Genomic DNA, 14,506 nt, shown 5'->3' with positions numbered 1-14,506 from the left:
TAAGGCCGTTCCTAGCTCATCACAACAATTAAGGCAGGTTTTTTTTATGTCATAAAATGCAATCCGGGCTGTAATCCACGAGAGCTGCAGTGTACAGAAGGAAAGGGACTAAAGTGCCGCTCTCCATTTCAGATTTAACCTTTTGGCGAAGACCAGGAGGACGTGGAAACAGGATGGAATGAACACAATGGAGTACAGAGTCCTGTCGAAGGAGTACATGCCTCTGTATACCAACATCACAGTGGACATAGGCTCCGAGAAAGGACTGCACCCCAGGACTTGAGGCCGGGGTCTGTTGGTTACCAAGCTGGCCAGGAAGGCCTTGACATCCAGACGGATCCTTCATTCCTAAATCCAGAAACGTGGGAGGGAGGGGCTAATCTCTCTAGAAGGATATCCTTTCTTTTATAAAGATGGCACTTTACGGCGCAAAAAACCATTGAAGGACTCTTTTCGTACATTAAATCCTTTTTTTTTTAATTATAAGACACGGACACAGTTATAGAGCTATTCTTTTTTTAGAAAAAAACCCCACAAAGTCCCTGTGCTTTTGGCACAAGTGCTTTCCAAGGTATGGACTGAGAGAAAGGACTGAGCTCATAACTGATATCAGCTTTGTGAACAATTACCTCTGTTGCCTTAACTTTGCTCTCTCTTTCTCTCCTCTCTCGCTCTCACTCTTTCGTGGATGGGTGGGGTCTGATCAGGGTAGGACCCCCAACGAAGGGGTTAACTTCACTGCCTCGCTGAAAACTTGAAGGAGAATCCAACCATAAATTAAAAAACAAATACGAAAGCCTGTTCATGCCAGACATAATGACTGCAGCTGTTTCACTACATGAGCTGCTCTAGTCTTGAGAATAATGCAGACCACACTTCTTAAACTTCACACTAAAACAGTTATGACTAGACGTGTACCGTTTTCCCAAAACGTGGGATTGTACGATACCACTGGGCATCTTTCTTTGCGGAGGTTGATGTAGTATTATTGCGTATCTGCACGCACACTACAGATCCAAAACGAAACAGCCACTGAACCACAACAGGCTTGAAGGACTAGGAAATGTATTGTTCTCCGTTTGTCTTGATTGCAGGCACTGGCTCTCTACAGTTCTTCTATGTATTCTGGTCAGTTAAAAACTGCATCTTCTCGGAAACAGAAGACTAGTTAAACGTGACGTTCAACATCTGGCCCATTTATTCATAAGATCCAGGAAGCTCGCCTCTCGTTGCAAGGTATTACTAAATGTAACTCCTTAAAAGCTTTCTTAGAGGTTTACTGCAGGTTGTCTTCTTGTTGAGAAACCTGGAATAAGAAATCCATCTATTGGATGGTTCTTGAGAGAAAGTAGGCCACAACTGTAGTGTGTATTTATACAACTCCCCAGCGTACTTTCAGTACTCTCTATTGATTTTACTACCTGGTTTTTGCGTATCTTCTCTCTATACCATTTTTAAGGTTTCAGTGCAGATATAGTCTTAATGGCCCGTGTATCATATGTGGACAGTTCGCTTCTTGCAGTGAGGAAGATGCGGCCGTGATCCCGTTTCAGTCAATGCTTGGATATCTAATCTGTTAGCCACGGGATCGAATTTAAAAGATCTAGTCCTTTTTTATGGCTCATGAAACAATCACAGCAAAGGAGGTGCTCCTGAGCCCTTGCAGAAGGTCATTGTCTGACACGAACAGGCTCAGACTCGAATCCCAGACCAAGTACTTCTCTTGTCCTATTCCTTCTCTTGCCGAGATCTGTGTAGATCGGAGGGGCCTTAAAAACAAGAGAATCGGAAGCTGCTGTGTGGTGTTGGTCGTTTTAAGAGCCACGTATTTCTGCTAGAAATGACACTACCCTTTGGCGCTCTGCAACCTTGTCAGCACATGAGCCGTTTCCATTTCACAGACTTGTTTTAATTTTGAATACTTTCTTTTCACTCATGTTTACACACTACAGTACAGGTTTGGAGCATGGCTGCTTTTTCCCCAGTTAGAACTGGATCATTTAAGACGAGAAGGAACATTTTTGTCTTTTCTTTATACCTGGTGTTGTATTAGAGCAGCAGGACTCTTGGGTAGATTTTAACTTTGGAAACTTTAAACTGTTTGTGCAGCAACAATCTTAAAAACTCAAGGAATGCGTAATACGGGGAGAACTAAGGTGGGAGTTTAACCTAAGGATTTTTATGAAACTGGCAACCTTGTGTATATGTGCCTGTCTTCCCTAATCGCTGGGCCTGATTGAATCATATTCTGTGATGTCATAGGTCAAGTGTTTAATCATTCCAGGATTCACTCTTTCCAGCTAGTTAGTTTCCAAATCTCCAAATTCATCCTTTCCTTTCTTTACCACGTTTTTTACCATTCTGATCCCGTTCCCCTTTTGCCTGCAGCCTAACGAATTGTCGCTTGTTTTCCGTTTGGCGCGGGATATTGTTGGATTTTAGTTACATCTGTACCTACCCAAAGTCTCTCTTATCAGAGGCTTGTCAGGCTGGATAGCAAACTCCTTAATATATTAAAAGTCTGGTGTGCAAGGTGAGATGAACTTCTGTTTCTGGTGCAGTGGGAAAAGGATGTAGGAATTACTGGACCAAACCCAGCTTGCTCTATTGGCATTGCTCAATCTGCCAGAATCGGTGGTATCTAAAGAAAACTACCGTGAACTCCTTTCCTAAGCCTATGTGCATGGAAGACTCAGCACATAGCCTTTCAGACGCTTCCAGTTGCACACTTGCTGATTGAAACGTAGTCTCTAAACTTGATATCTCCAGAAGCACTGCTCTTGGTTCTGTGCAAATTATTGTCATTTAGTTCCCCTTGATATTCTTGTGCAGTTTGAATAGTTCGTTCTGGTGATGGTTTTGGCCTCAGTATCTCTCTGTCCTGGTCTTTTGGGAGCTGAAATGTGGTCTGGAAGCTCAATTGCAGAGCCAGATCCTTGAACAGGGATCCTTATTTTCCCCATTTCAATCTTTGGCCCCGTACAAAGTCTTACAATATCTGATTTTTGAGCCAATCAGCAGCTATTCATCTATTGAGGCTTTTAAGATCTCCACTGCTTCAAATGAGCTGATAAACTCTGTGCGGGGGAAGTAATCATTTTTCAGATCTTTATCATGCAGCCAGTTGCTAGGACTCGGATAACCACACTCAGGAAAGAGGTCCTGTTTCTCTTATGTTCATCGGATTGGTTTGTCATGATGCTTCTTTCAGTAGTTCTGTCTGAATATTTTTACCGGGTGTGTTATGAAGTGAAATAGAATTCTGTTTACTTCACAATATGGAGAAATAACGGCAGCCTCATCTCTAGATGTTTTTGCTCTTCTGCTGCAGCAGGGAGGGTGGCACTAAGTGCGAGTTCAGGGAACGAGCTGGCTGATTTCCAGTTGGCATTGTGAAGTCTCTGGGTTACATCGCTGGGCATCAGTGGGAACAGAAGAGGAACATGGCGCGGTCTTTAAGAAATGCGGCTCTGGTTGAAAACCCCGGCTCAAGAATTAGACACTGCCTTCCCTCACATGTTCCATGACAATCTGGTGTCCTTCCCACGTGCTGTGCACCCAGCCTGCCATGGCTTGTGCCTCTTAGCCTCTCGATTCCCTCTTCTTCTTGATGGGATGAGGAGGAAGAGGTCCCCCCCCCAGAAGCGCGAGCGAGCAGTGATTGGGGAAGAGGCGCTCTGGGTCACGCGCATCTGGGGGGATCTGCAGGGGGGAGACCGCGGGGGCGGGGTGGCTGACTAACCCCACCCCCCGCCACTGGTGCATCACCACTGGGCCCACCACAGTCACGGTCCACTGCTGTTCCTTTCGTACCAGGAGCTGTGCTCTGGTCCCAGGTGAATAAATACCGCTTTCCTTAATGTGTGACCGTTGTGAAGCTGGGAGAGCCTATTTTACCAGCTGCTAGATCAGCCCTGACAGACACCCTATGGAGTAGCTACCAATCGGTAATGAAGAAGGCAAAGTAGGACTATGGATCCATTATAATCACAACAAAGATCTGCTGGCAGTGGGTTTATCCTAAAACAGTAGAGCCCATGTCAGATATTTTATTGCTTTAAGGATTGAGATTGTATATGTATGTGTGTCTTGGGGGGGGTGGGGGATTAAAGAGTGATTTTTCTTAAGCGGTTGGTTCTTTATATAACTCCTTTTTAAAAGAAGAATATTTTAAGGTCCTCTTGTTGTGAACTGCACGCCCCTTATGAGGTCTTTAATCCGCCTTTTGTTTTAATTGTCGGGCTCGACCGGGGGGGGGGCTTGTTTTTAGGTGCCTATGCAGTGCCTGTTTTCTGGCAGTAGCCGATGCCACGCTCCCCTTTCCAGCGCGAGGCATAACGAGGGGTTCGCTCTCCCGCTCGGGGGGAGGGGATGGTGTCTTGGCCCTGCCTGCACAGATTTGAAAAAATAAAATGACAGACCGGTGACTTGTTTGCCGCTGTTTTTTGTATCCATGAAAGATTTCAATAAAAAAAACCTGGATTATATCTCTAACAACTGCCTTGCCTCGTTCCTGTTTTTTGCTGGAGCCGTTTTCCTTCATGACAGCCTCCAGAAACTGCTCAAGATGTTTTTTCCTGACAAGTATTTGAATAAAAGGGTGTGAACAAAGGGAGATCTTCTTCATCGCCTGTCACAAAATCTGTCCCAAATGTTGGTCAATTCACTAGAACATTTGAACTTGAGGTACCATGAGTGAAGTGGGTGAGGTCAATAATAACTCATCTATGAAAATGTGCAATGTATTATTATTGTGAAGGATGCTTTTGAACATATATGACCTCGATGGACACAGCTATTCTGAAAACCATACATTAGGAAGTGTTAACGTTGGACTCCTGTACTAATCTGTCCTCGGTGATCATGACAGTGGCCACTGGAATATCTCCGTATAACTGTGTTCCCTACTGGGAAAAACTAAGGTTGCTGCTGGAAGAGGTGTTAGTGGGACCAGTAGGGGGCGCTCACCCTGCGGTCTGTGTGGGTCCTAATGCCTCAGTATAGCATCATCCAGGTGGGGCTGCACACTGGTGGTGGTGGAGGGGATCCCCATTACCTGTAAAGCACTTTGAGTGGAGTGTTCAGAAAAGCGCTATATAAGTGTAAGCAATTATAATTATTATTAATATATTTGAGATTTTACTCCGCCTGTTTGTTTAGCCTTATCCAGAGCAACACCCTATCACAAACGAATTACTCATTTCTAAGACAACCCACGTCAAGGTAAAATACAGTACAAATGACATGAAAACAACAGTGAGGCAGACACATTGATGGACCTTCAAAAATTCACACAAATGTTTAATATCTTTCATTTACTGTAAGATTTACACAGAAATGAACAGCCAAGCTAAACATAAGAATGCTAAATAGCCGTGAATCGCAAATACACACTGTATCGTTCTGTTCACTTGTTTTGTTTTTTGCTCTACTGCTATGAGAGGGCCCTCTCCTCCGGTGTAGCATGTCACAGTCCCTGCCGGCCGTGTGGCGCTGATCACTGTCCCATCCTGCCCAGACTCAAACCTGCGAGCCTGGTTTACGGGCTGGGACAATCAACAAGCCGCTGCATCCCTCTTCCAAGAGGGTTTCCAGCAGCAGATTCCAGTTTTCCTTTCCCTTTTTTGGAAAACTGGAATTTGAATTTGAGCACACGGAGTTCTGGGACAGGAGACGAGCTGAGGTCTCCGCTCAAAGCAGGTCTCTGCTTTTCATTCCAGCCGGACCCTCACTACAAATGGCGATTGCCTCGTTTAGGCTGCTTTTTATTTACACCCGTACCTCTTTTTTTCACGAACGTAATTTGTTGCCGGAAATCCTTGCTAATAGCGAAAATAAAAACCCATTTTCATTATTTCTTATGGGGGGGGAATGACGATCCGTTTCGGCCCCCAAAGATGTCACCGCTATCTTTACTTTTTTCCACCAACAAATCACAAAAGAAACACTAATAACTATCATTCACACTGTGGTTTGTGTTTTCAGTAATAAAAACCCGATTACTGATACCACGTCATCTAAGAACAGTACTGCGTCCACTTTATTTGCTTTTTTGTAAAATGACGCACACTCACAATTTTCATTAACAGCTTTACGCAACAAGATAAAGTCTAAACCACAACGTTTCTTACACGAGGCGCACAGTATCACCCGTCTCTCCTGCCACTCCCTAGACTCGTTCTCGCCCACGCGAGTGAGTGGAATGCGATACCACATGAGCAGAGTTCAGAGTGTGACATCTCTACTCTCTGTGGCGGAGGTTTCGAAATGTTCCTCCGTATCGCTTCTGCGCAGTTTCGAAGTCGGCTTTCGATATCCGAAATGCGGGTAACAAATCGCCTGCTTCGTAGTATCGCATCTTCACAGAACAGCGTTCGTAAAAAGAAGGAGGGGGGGAAGGAGTGTTTTTTGTCATCCAGAATGGTGAGGCAGGAGGAGATGGACAGGTCGATCAAGAGAAGTAACAGCTTATTTACAACAAAATGCTGGAGGACGGGGTTGGGAAGGGCTCGCTCTTCGGGCTCCCTCCCCTTGATTTTCAGTGCTTGTAAGAGCTTTCTAGGAACTCGGCACTGACCACTTTCCCCTGGGACTTCTCCACCCGCCCCTGTGTCACCTGGCTGGTCGTGGTGCTGTCCACCTGCGTAGCGACGTAGCGGAAATACTGGTGTTCTTCCTTCCTGACCTCCATGCTGGGGTGCGCCAGTAAGCCCTGTGCCCCCTCGGAGAAGACCTTCTCCAACAGACTGCCCCTGCCGGACAGTGCATTGTCCAGAAGCGTGAGCTGGCCCAAGCCCCTGGTGATTCCGATCTCCTTCCTGTCCGGAGCCGCAAGCTGTGCCTGCGCGTAAGCCGGCGGCTCTCTGGCCTTCGGGAAATCGCTACCCAGCTTCCTGGCAACGACCGTCGGGTGCTGGGAGGAGGGGTCAGAAAATCCCCCTCCCGAAGCGACGCTTTCGGCTTCCTTGTCGGCGTGCGGGGCTGCGCCCAAGGGGAAGGACTCCCCCGCCTTCACGATGCTGTCGATGACGTCGGCCATCGCGGCGCGCCTCACACACGTGAGGGAGGTCATCGTGTCCAGCGGCTGCAGGTACGGCGACCCCCGCAGGCGGACGCCCAGGTTCCACGATAGACTCCTCCTGGGATCCAGGCGGCACTCCAGCAGCAGCTCCGCCACGACCTTCCCCATCGCCCAGACGTCGGACTTGGCGCTCCGGAGCTGGCCGGAGAAAATCTCGGGGGCGGCGTAGGCCTCGTTACCGATGTTGGGGGCGGTCGATATGCCCCCGCAGTAAATGATCTTGGCGACCCCGAAGTCGATCAGCACCGGGCGGTACGTGTCGTACTCCACCTGAAAGACAAAGGAAACCTGGTTTTTCCTGCCCTGTGCAGCACCGGAATGTATTAATGCATTTCTGTACGTATTCATACCTATAAGCATTGCATTGCACTTGTGCATATGACTATAAACTGAACTGAATGTACTGGCCAAAATATTAGGAACCCCGCACCAACCATCCTGGGCCTGGATGAGCTCAGCCAAAACAACTTAAACAGGATGCGACATGTATTCCATGTCCTTGGAGAATATTATTACCACAGTTTAGTAAGCCACCTAAAGTTCATTCTTTATCGTTTCATTAATTATCAAATATGTGTGACATGAATTACTACTTTGTATAAGCAATCTTTTTCTTGGGTCCGAAAATGGCTTCAAGTCTAAAAAGCCCTTAATCCGCATCCTCGAGAGCAACAATCCAGCAGGTTTAAATGGGCTCTGAGAGCACCGACAACTTAACACTTGAAGAAAATTGCTCTGTTGACCGAAACTACTCTCCAGGTGGATCCAGGTGGGGCTGCACATTGGCGGTGGAGGGGATCCCCATTACCTGTAAAGTGCTTTGAGTGGAGTGTCCAGAAAAAGCGCTATATAAGTGTAAGCTATTATTATTATTATTATTATTATTATTATTATTATTATTATTATTACTCTCTTCTCAATACTCCTCAAGGCACAATAGTTTGTGTGTCTCGCAGTGTCTTTGAATTGGACCCAGGTATTTGTGCACTACCGAAATTTCAAAGAGATTTCGTAAACCTGCTGGATTTCAGGCTCTCAGAATTGGGGAGACAGGGCTTTCTGCTTTAGATAAGGCCCCTGACTTGGTCTAATTCTGCCCCGCTGGGACGCTCTCATTTACCATGATGTTGTCTGGCTTGAGGTCCTGGTGGACGATCCTCTTCTGGTGGAGGTAGTGCAGACCCTGGCACATGCCCGTGATGATGGTGGCCTTGATGGGCATGGTCAGCTGCGATGGGGCGAAACAGATGGTGGGCATCAGTGGGTGACATGACCAACCCAAGCTTAGCCTACAAGATCCTTAACAGTGCAGCAGGTCACAGCTCTCCTACTGGTACAGCCTACAGTTTGGGGCGGAGCGGTGGCTCTGTGGCTAAGGATCTGCGCCTGTGGCTAGAAGGTTGCCGGTTCAAATCCCGCAGCCGGCAGAGGAATCCTACTCCGTTGGGCTCCTGAGCAAGGCCCTTAACCCCAACTGCTCCAGGGGCGCTGTACTATGGCAGACCCTGCGCTCTGACCCCAGGCTCTCTCCCTGTCAGTGTGTCTCATGGAGAGCAAGCTGGGGTATGCGAAAAGATAATTCCTAATGCAAGAAATTGTAAAGGGTTAATAAAGTAATGTTATATATATAGCCCACAGCCAGCTCTAGCAACATTCCACACAGATTCATTGGCGTGCTTGTAATGGTGTTGCATGTAGCCATGATGTCATAAAGAAGTGCCTGCCAGTGGCAGCTCTTTACTAAATGCCTCTTCTCTGCGTTTCCATCTGTAACTCTCCAAATGGATCTGAGCTGATGGTCTGACTTTTTCCAGGTGAGCTTTGCAAGACAGAGCCGAGCCCCCGTGATGATGTGATGTGTGGCAACTATACTGATTTCTTAGCAGCAGGGATATGATTTCAATCAGCAGTGCTTTTGTCATACTGTATACCCATCCTGCTGAGAGGTGCCAATCCTCTGCTACATATCAATTGTACTTGAAGGTTTGATCCCTAACAGCATTGTAAATGTATTTAATCAACGGATTACCTGGATTTTGGAATTCTTTCTCTGGAAGAGGGCAATCTCCAGCTCTTCTCCAGTGATAAACTCCAGTGGGAAGTGCCACTTGCCATCTTCCCTCCAGGGTGAATCTAGGAGCTTCACGATATTGGGATGATTCATCTGTCTGTCAAAGGTCAATAGAGATATTTCAGAGCTGAAGGGAAAGTACTGTACCAAGAGGATGACGGAACTGGACTGTTTTAGTCTCGAACAGAGAAGATTACGAGGACACCGGACACAAGAATTCGAGATCCTGAAAGGAACTGACAAAGACAACCCAGGGGACTTCTCCGGAATTGACTGGTGAATCTTGAACCAGCAGTCACGCGTGGAAACTAAGGGAACTGCATTCAAATCTGAGAACAGGAGGCACACCTGTACTCAAAGCATATCGGGAACATAGGGTAAATGAAGAACCCTTGTTTCTGAAGACGATACCCTGGGCTTCTTTCAAGGAACAGCTGGATGAGATCCTGGGGTCAGATAATTACTCACTACCAAGTGGTTTCAAATGGCCTCCCCTTGATTGCAACTCTTCTTGAAGAGAGAAAAAGGCCGAGTCGCTTGTGTTTTGTTGGCACGTAGCACAAATGTACGAGTGTGAAGGTCCTGAGCTTTTTGTTTGCGGGCCACTCCTCGGGTGATATCACTCTCTGCAAGCTGTGCGCTTCATTTAACTCTCTGCAGCTCAGTAAGTGGGAAAATGGCATCCCATTTTATCACCCATTATAATGAGCTGGCTCGATTCTGTCCCTGAAATGATTTAAAATGCCCATTCGTAAAATTAATAGACTTTATATAATCAAAACCACTTTTCTAACAGTTGAGCATCTTTTGTTAAAATAGGATTTTACAGCTCTTTAACAGCTTTGAGCTCATACCTGTTCTTAACATATTGAAGATTAGAATCAGTGCCTTTTCATTTTTGTTTTGTTTTATCTAGTTTATCTAGGCAGGAACTGATGACGCTTACAAAACAGCCTTTTCTGGTCTGGTTTTCCCCCTGAAAAAGCCACTATGGAGTCGTCTTGCTTGTCTGGCTTGTTTTTAAACCATCCACGTCTCACAGACTCTTTCAAAAATGCTGCTCTAGTTTCATTCTTTCTCACCTTGCCCACCACACCTCAATTCACCTGAATTTAGAAAGACTTTCATTTTCAGATTTCGCTTGCGAGTTGTGCTCTTTATCTGGACAGTTCTGGTTTGGTCCATCTGCTTCATGTGGAAAACGGAAGCCTTGATCTTGCTGTGTTTTGACCACTATAATGGGCTCATGTTGAAAGGGGATAGCACTGTATATAAAACAAGTATTATCTACTTTCTAAGTTAAAATAATAATTGTTGATGTTTTTTTAAACATCTTTGATGGTTTAAAAATGCAAATGTAACAAAAAGGTCATTTCAAAACCCAAGGATGCTGTACATCGTGAAAAAAATCATTAATATAAAAATGTCTGGAGATGGAGTGGACATATTCAGGTCTTTCTATTATTAGTAGTAAACACGAACACACGCTCACACCAGGGTACACACATTTTCTAAAAAAACAATCAGCCTACCAGCATGGCCTTGGACTGTGGGATGGAAACCAGAGCACCTGGAGGAAACCCACATAAACACAACATGCAAACTCCACACAGATAGCCCCTCAGTTCCAGAGTTGAGCCCAGGGCCCCAGCCCTGCGAGGGAATCAATGCTAACCACATGCTCCACCATGCTGCCCTAGCAGTGGAAGCAGGAGCAGGAGCAGTATTAATAAGCCAAGCTTTAAGTGTCCGTCGGATAAGGATTATTCAGCTCCACTGCAGTCATCAGGTGAAAATAATGTGGACCGTCCACAGTTTTGCCAGTGAAGATGACGAGTCAGTGAAAGTGGGCCCCCTGTCTGAATGACCCAAACTCACTGGTAAATTCTACATTCTCTGTCCAGGCTCCTCTCCTGCAGGCGCTCTTCGGGCACTCTCTTGATTGCCGCCAGCTTTCCCTTGTATGTCCTTTTGTAGACTTTTCCGAAACAGCCTTGGCCGATGGTACTCAGGGAGGCGTCCATCTTGAAACCTACGAAGGAAGAACAGAGGGGAAGTCCTGCTCTTGGAGGGCCATGGCCATTAACGGGTTCAGCCGTTCAATTTTGGCCCCCGGGATGGACTGGCGTCCCGCCCAGGATGTACCCCCCCCTCGTATCTGCTGCTTGCCGGGACTCCCCCAAAACTCCTGATTTGGAAGGAAATGGATGGACAGTTCGATTTAGGAAGGAGGAGGGAACGGGTTCGTCTGGGACCTGCTCTTGATTAATCCACTGAAAGATCTTATAGCAGTGGAGCAAGATCTCAGCAGGGGGACTGCAGGCACGTGATCTCTGCCTCCCCACAACCCACATCAGGATAAATGATGGATAAATATCATTAAGTATCCTTCCATTGTACTCGACAGCCAAACCCTCTGAAACCCCTCTGAATATGATGCGTGGCACCTCAGCAAGCAACAGAAAAGTCTTGAACAGAATGTCCGATCCTACCCCAATTCTTCTAACAGGATGCCATTTCTTTATTCAGGTTCTGAACATTTCTGTTCAGGTTATATGATGCGTGGGACTGAGTTGCCCACTGATTCATTCTGATCGAGTTCTGGGAATCGTTTCAGTCTGGGAAGGTTATGGAAGCCTGTCTCAAACCATCTACGCATGGTCCTTCACTGAGAGAGTCTGTTCATGTGCCTGGAGGTTCCTAATATATTTAACAGAAAGTATGTATGGTCCTGTGTACAGCCTCACAGTCTGAACCTATGAATGCACATAGAGCACAACAAGTACTATAATATTTTTCACAGCTTCAAATGAAAAACAACAAAAACTTCCAAGTAAACTATTGATTATTTTAATCAAACTAAGTTATCAATTACAAATTAGACGGGTTTGATCTGTTTTCACTTCTGGAACTGTCGGAGGTTTCGGTTTATTGACAGGAATTTGTAAGTTGACAGAATTGCTTTTACTAAATGGAAAGCAACTAAAAAAAGATCAGATTAATCCAAGCGTTAGTCCAGGTAATGGCTCACATAAACTGCACCAGCTGGTACAGCTGGAATGAAAATGAAAGTTAAGATGATGAATTTTGTTTTCATTCCAGCCTGATTAGCTTTAAAAGCACGTTTATCTAGTCCCCTTTTACCCCTTTTTTGTTGGCTCCCAGGAAATAATTAAAACTATTTTTGAAATTTGATCTGCATATGAGAAATCAAAAGTTGGAAAAATGCATTTGCACACACTGTTATCCTCCCACCTGACAAGAGAAAAGCAAATATTTTGAAACCACAAAAGGCAGCATTTGGTAAGAAGAATGAAGAAGACGGTTTGGCAAATGAAAAAAGCAATCAGGTTCAGGCAAGCATTTTCCTTTGAGATAATTACACCTCTTTTTTCTCTGCAACATTTAGGCATGTCAGAGTCGATATGCATATGTGAAACCAAGCATTCAGTCTTCAAGCATTCATTTTTGAATAAGAAATAAAAAAATAATATATACAGAAGTATTTTTTTCAATGAATGTTTTACTGTATTATTAGTTTTGGGATATACTTTTGACTAGGCTAACATACAATATTCAAGGTTTTACTAAAATAATCTAGTACTTATTTAGTTGCATAAAATTATAATTTCATTACTCCTGTTCCCACAAAATGCCTAGTGATTATTCACTTCAATCTTGTACAGGCTACAATGAGCACATTGTTGTAGCTCTCAGAAACCAAATCAAAACTAAATTCCCACTAACAATAAAAAATGATAAATGTTTGACAACATAATGAATATCGCAAGAAAAATTATACAATGAAATGTATAATCTGCATTGTATAATGAGAAAGAAACAGTGACATAGATTCTCCATAGCTGTCCTGTGCATTAGCAGGCGAAGAACTTGCAATTTTCCACTTTTCTTAAATATGCATTTATGTTTTCCTTTATGAGATATTTACCAGTACATGTTGGCCTATTTTTACTTTTTTAAAAGCTCCACATCACTGTGCTACAAAGGGAATGAAACTCATCTGCAGAAACAACATTCTTCATGATCTTTTGAGTAATTCAGTCAGTTCCGGTGGTCAAAAACAGGCTTGGATTAGGTTAATACAGGTTTGACTGTCCTTATGTGCTTTGTTATTTATCTCCAGAGACCAGAGAGAGCTTGTATAGCTTTAAAATGTTTTAAAATAATTTCTCTCTCTTTTTAACAGGCTGCAGATATTTGCCTTTTTGCCTTGTGCCCGATGGAATGTTGTGTCGGCAAGTGAGGAAGATCTTTACCTGTGTCCATCTACTGTGCTGCACGTGCCTCACTCCCTGTACCCTCTGCTGTCACGCCAGTTCCTCTGATACAGACATGACAAACGCATATTCTTATACCAAATACCTTGTTCAGCCCCACCCCCTTACGAAACAAGGGACTATTACTATGTCAGTTATAATGCAAAAAAAAAAGCTTCACAGCTTTATTTCTGGGTGTTCCTTTATTTATCCCGTAGCAATGCAAATCCAGTGACACTCATGTTTTCAGATTTTGTTGCTGTTCTTGTAAGTGAGCCAAATCGCCTCTTCTTGTTTGTACCCTTTCATATCTTCTGTACGACATTTGAGTTTTAGGATTATAACTGTTGGGAAATCTTTTACACAACCTAAGACAGATCACGGGCAGTTCAACAGGTAACAAGGAAACTGGAAGTGAAGTTATAAGGAAAGAGACACTGTCTGTGCTTAAAAACAAAAGATTTCCACAGGTAGTTCCTGTCAAACTGGTATTTTGTTTTTGTGTGTGTGATGTAGGATCTCTCCTGACAGAACCACCCAAATTTTTTTTTAGAAGGAGCAGCACAGTAAAGAATTAAGCTATTTTTCAGACTGACACCTTGTCTTTTTTTCACACAGTTAACACGGGGGTACCGTTTCACAATTGCCTGCTCTGAACGCGGGGTGCTCTGAGAGGCATGCCCCCCTTTCTGATTTGGCATGGATGCTGTAGAGAGAGAGTATCCATTGTACCCACTTGCTTGCCTGTCTGGCGTGCTTTTTGAAGAAAGCTGGTCATTCCTAATTATGTTGACAGAAATAATCATCAAAACGCCAAACAAAAAAAAAGAGGACATCTACAACCAGCTGATTCAGGTTTTATTTCACAGTTTGGGTGGAGAGGGGAGAATGTGTGTGTTACAGTTCTCTAGAAAGAGCTGGTTTAGATGGAATGGAAGAGCAGGCCAAAACAAGCTCGGAATGTGGTTCTTCGGTGATGGAAAGCCTCCGTCTCCTTCCTCACAGCTGCTCTGCTCACCTGCACAAGAATGCGGAGGTGATCGCTTTTGCTCAGTCAGTCACTTAGGCTGTCCTGGA

General features: G+C 44.7%; 2 protein-coding genes across 7 annotated transcripts in view; one reads left to right on the top strand and one right to left on the bottom strand.

Annotated features, from left to right (window-relative positions):
- LOC148640225 (beta-1,4-galactosyltransferase 3-like) overlaps positions 1-4,497 on the top strand; it is a 40,710-nt gene extending 36,213 nt beyond the window's left edge. For all 6 annotated transcript variants that reach the window (XM_088621132.1, XM_088621133.1, XM_088621136.1 and 3 more), the window contains one exon: positions 133-4,497. In XM_088621132.1, the coding sequence (XP_088477258.1) occupies positions 133-283 (151 nt within the window). In that variant the 3' untranslated portion in view covers positions 284-4,497. The remainder of the gene's footprint in view (positions 1-132) is intronic.
- Positions 4,498-5,276: 779 nt separating this feature from the next.
- Positions 5,277-13,575, bottom strand: LOC148640224 (inhibitor of nuclear factor kappa-B kinase subunit alpha). Its single transcript, XM_088621131.1, has 5 exons — positions 13,430-13,575; positions 11,031-11,184; positions 9,111-9,249; positions 8,202-8,309; positions 5,277-7,351 (listed from the first exon to the last, which is right to left on the bottom strand). The coding sequence occupies exons 1-5, from the start codon at positions 13,437-13,439 to the stop codon at positions 6,539-6,541; spliced, it is 1,224 nt and encodes a 407-aa protein (XP_088477257.1). The 5' UTR covers positions 13,440-13,575; the 3' UTR covers positions 5,277-6,538.
- Between the last annotated feature and the right edge of the window lie 931 nt (positions 13,576-14,506).

The sequence above is a fragment of the Lepisosteus platostomus genome, chromosome 26, assembly GCF_059453375.1.
Source record: "Lepisosteus platostomus isolate fLepPlt1 chromosome 26, fLepPlt1.hap1, whole genome shotgun sequence".
Taxonomy (NCBI): domain Eukaryota; kingdom Metazoa; phylum Chordata; class Actinopteri; order Semionotiformes; family Lepisosteidae; genus Lepisosteus; species Lepisosteus platostomus.
The sequence above is the reverse complement of the archived record's forward strand: the minus strand, read 5'-3'. Positions and strand labels throughout refer to the sequence as shown.

Coding starts and splice junctions, on each gene's coding strand:
- LOC148640224 (XM_088621131.1), bottom strand. Junction 8,310..9,110: donor GAAAGAATTCCAAAATCCAG/GTAATCCGTTGA, acceptor GCCCCATCGCAG/CTGACCATGCCCATCAAGGC. Junction 7,352..8,201: donor TCAAGCCAGACAACATCATG/GTAAATGAGAGC, acceptor TTTGTCTTTCAG/GTGGAGTACGACACGTACCG.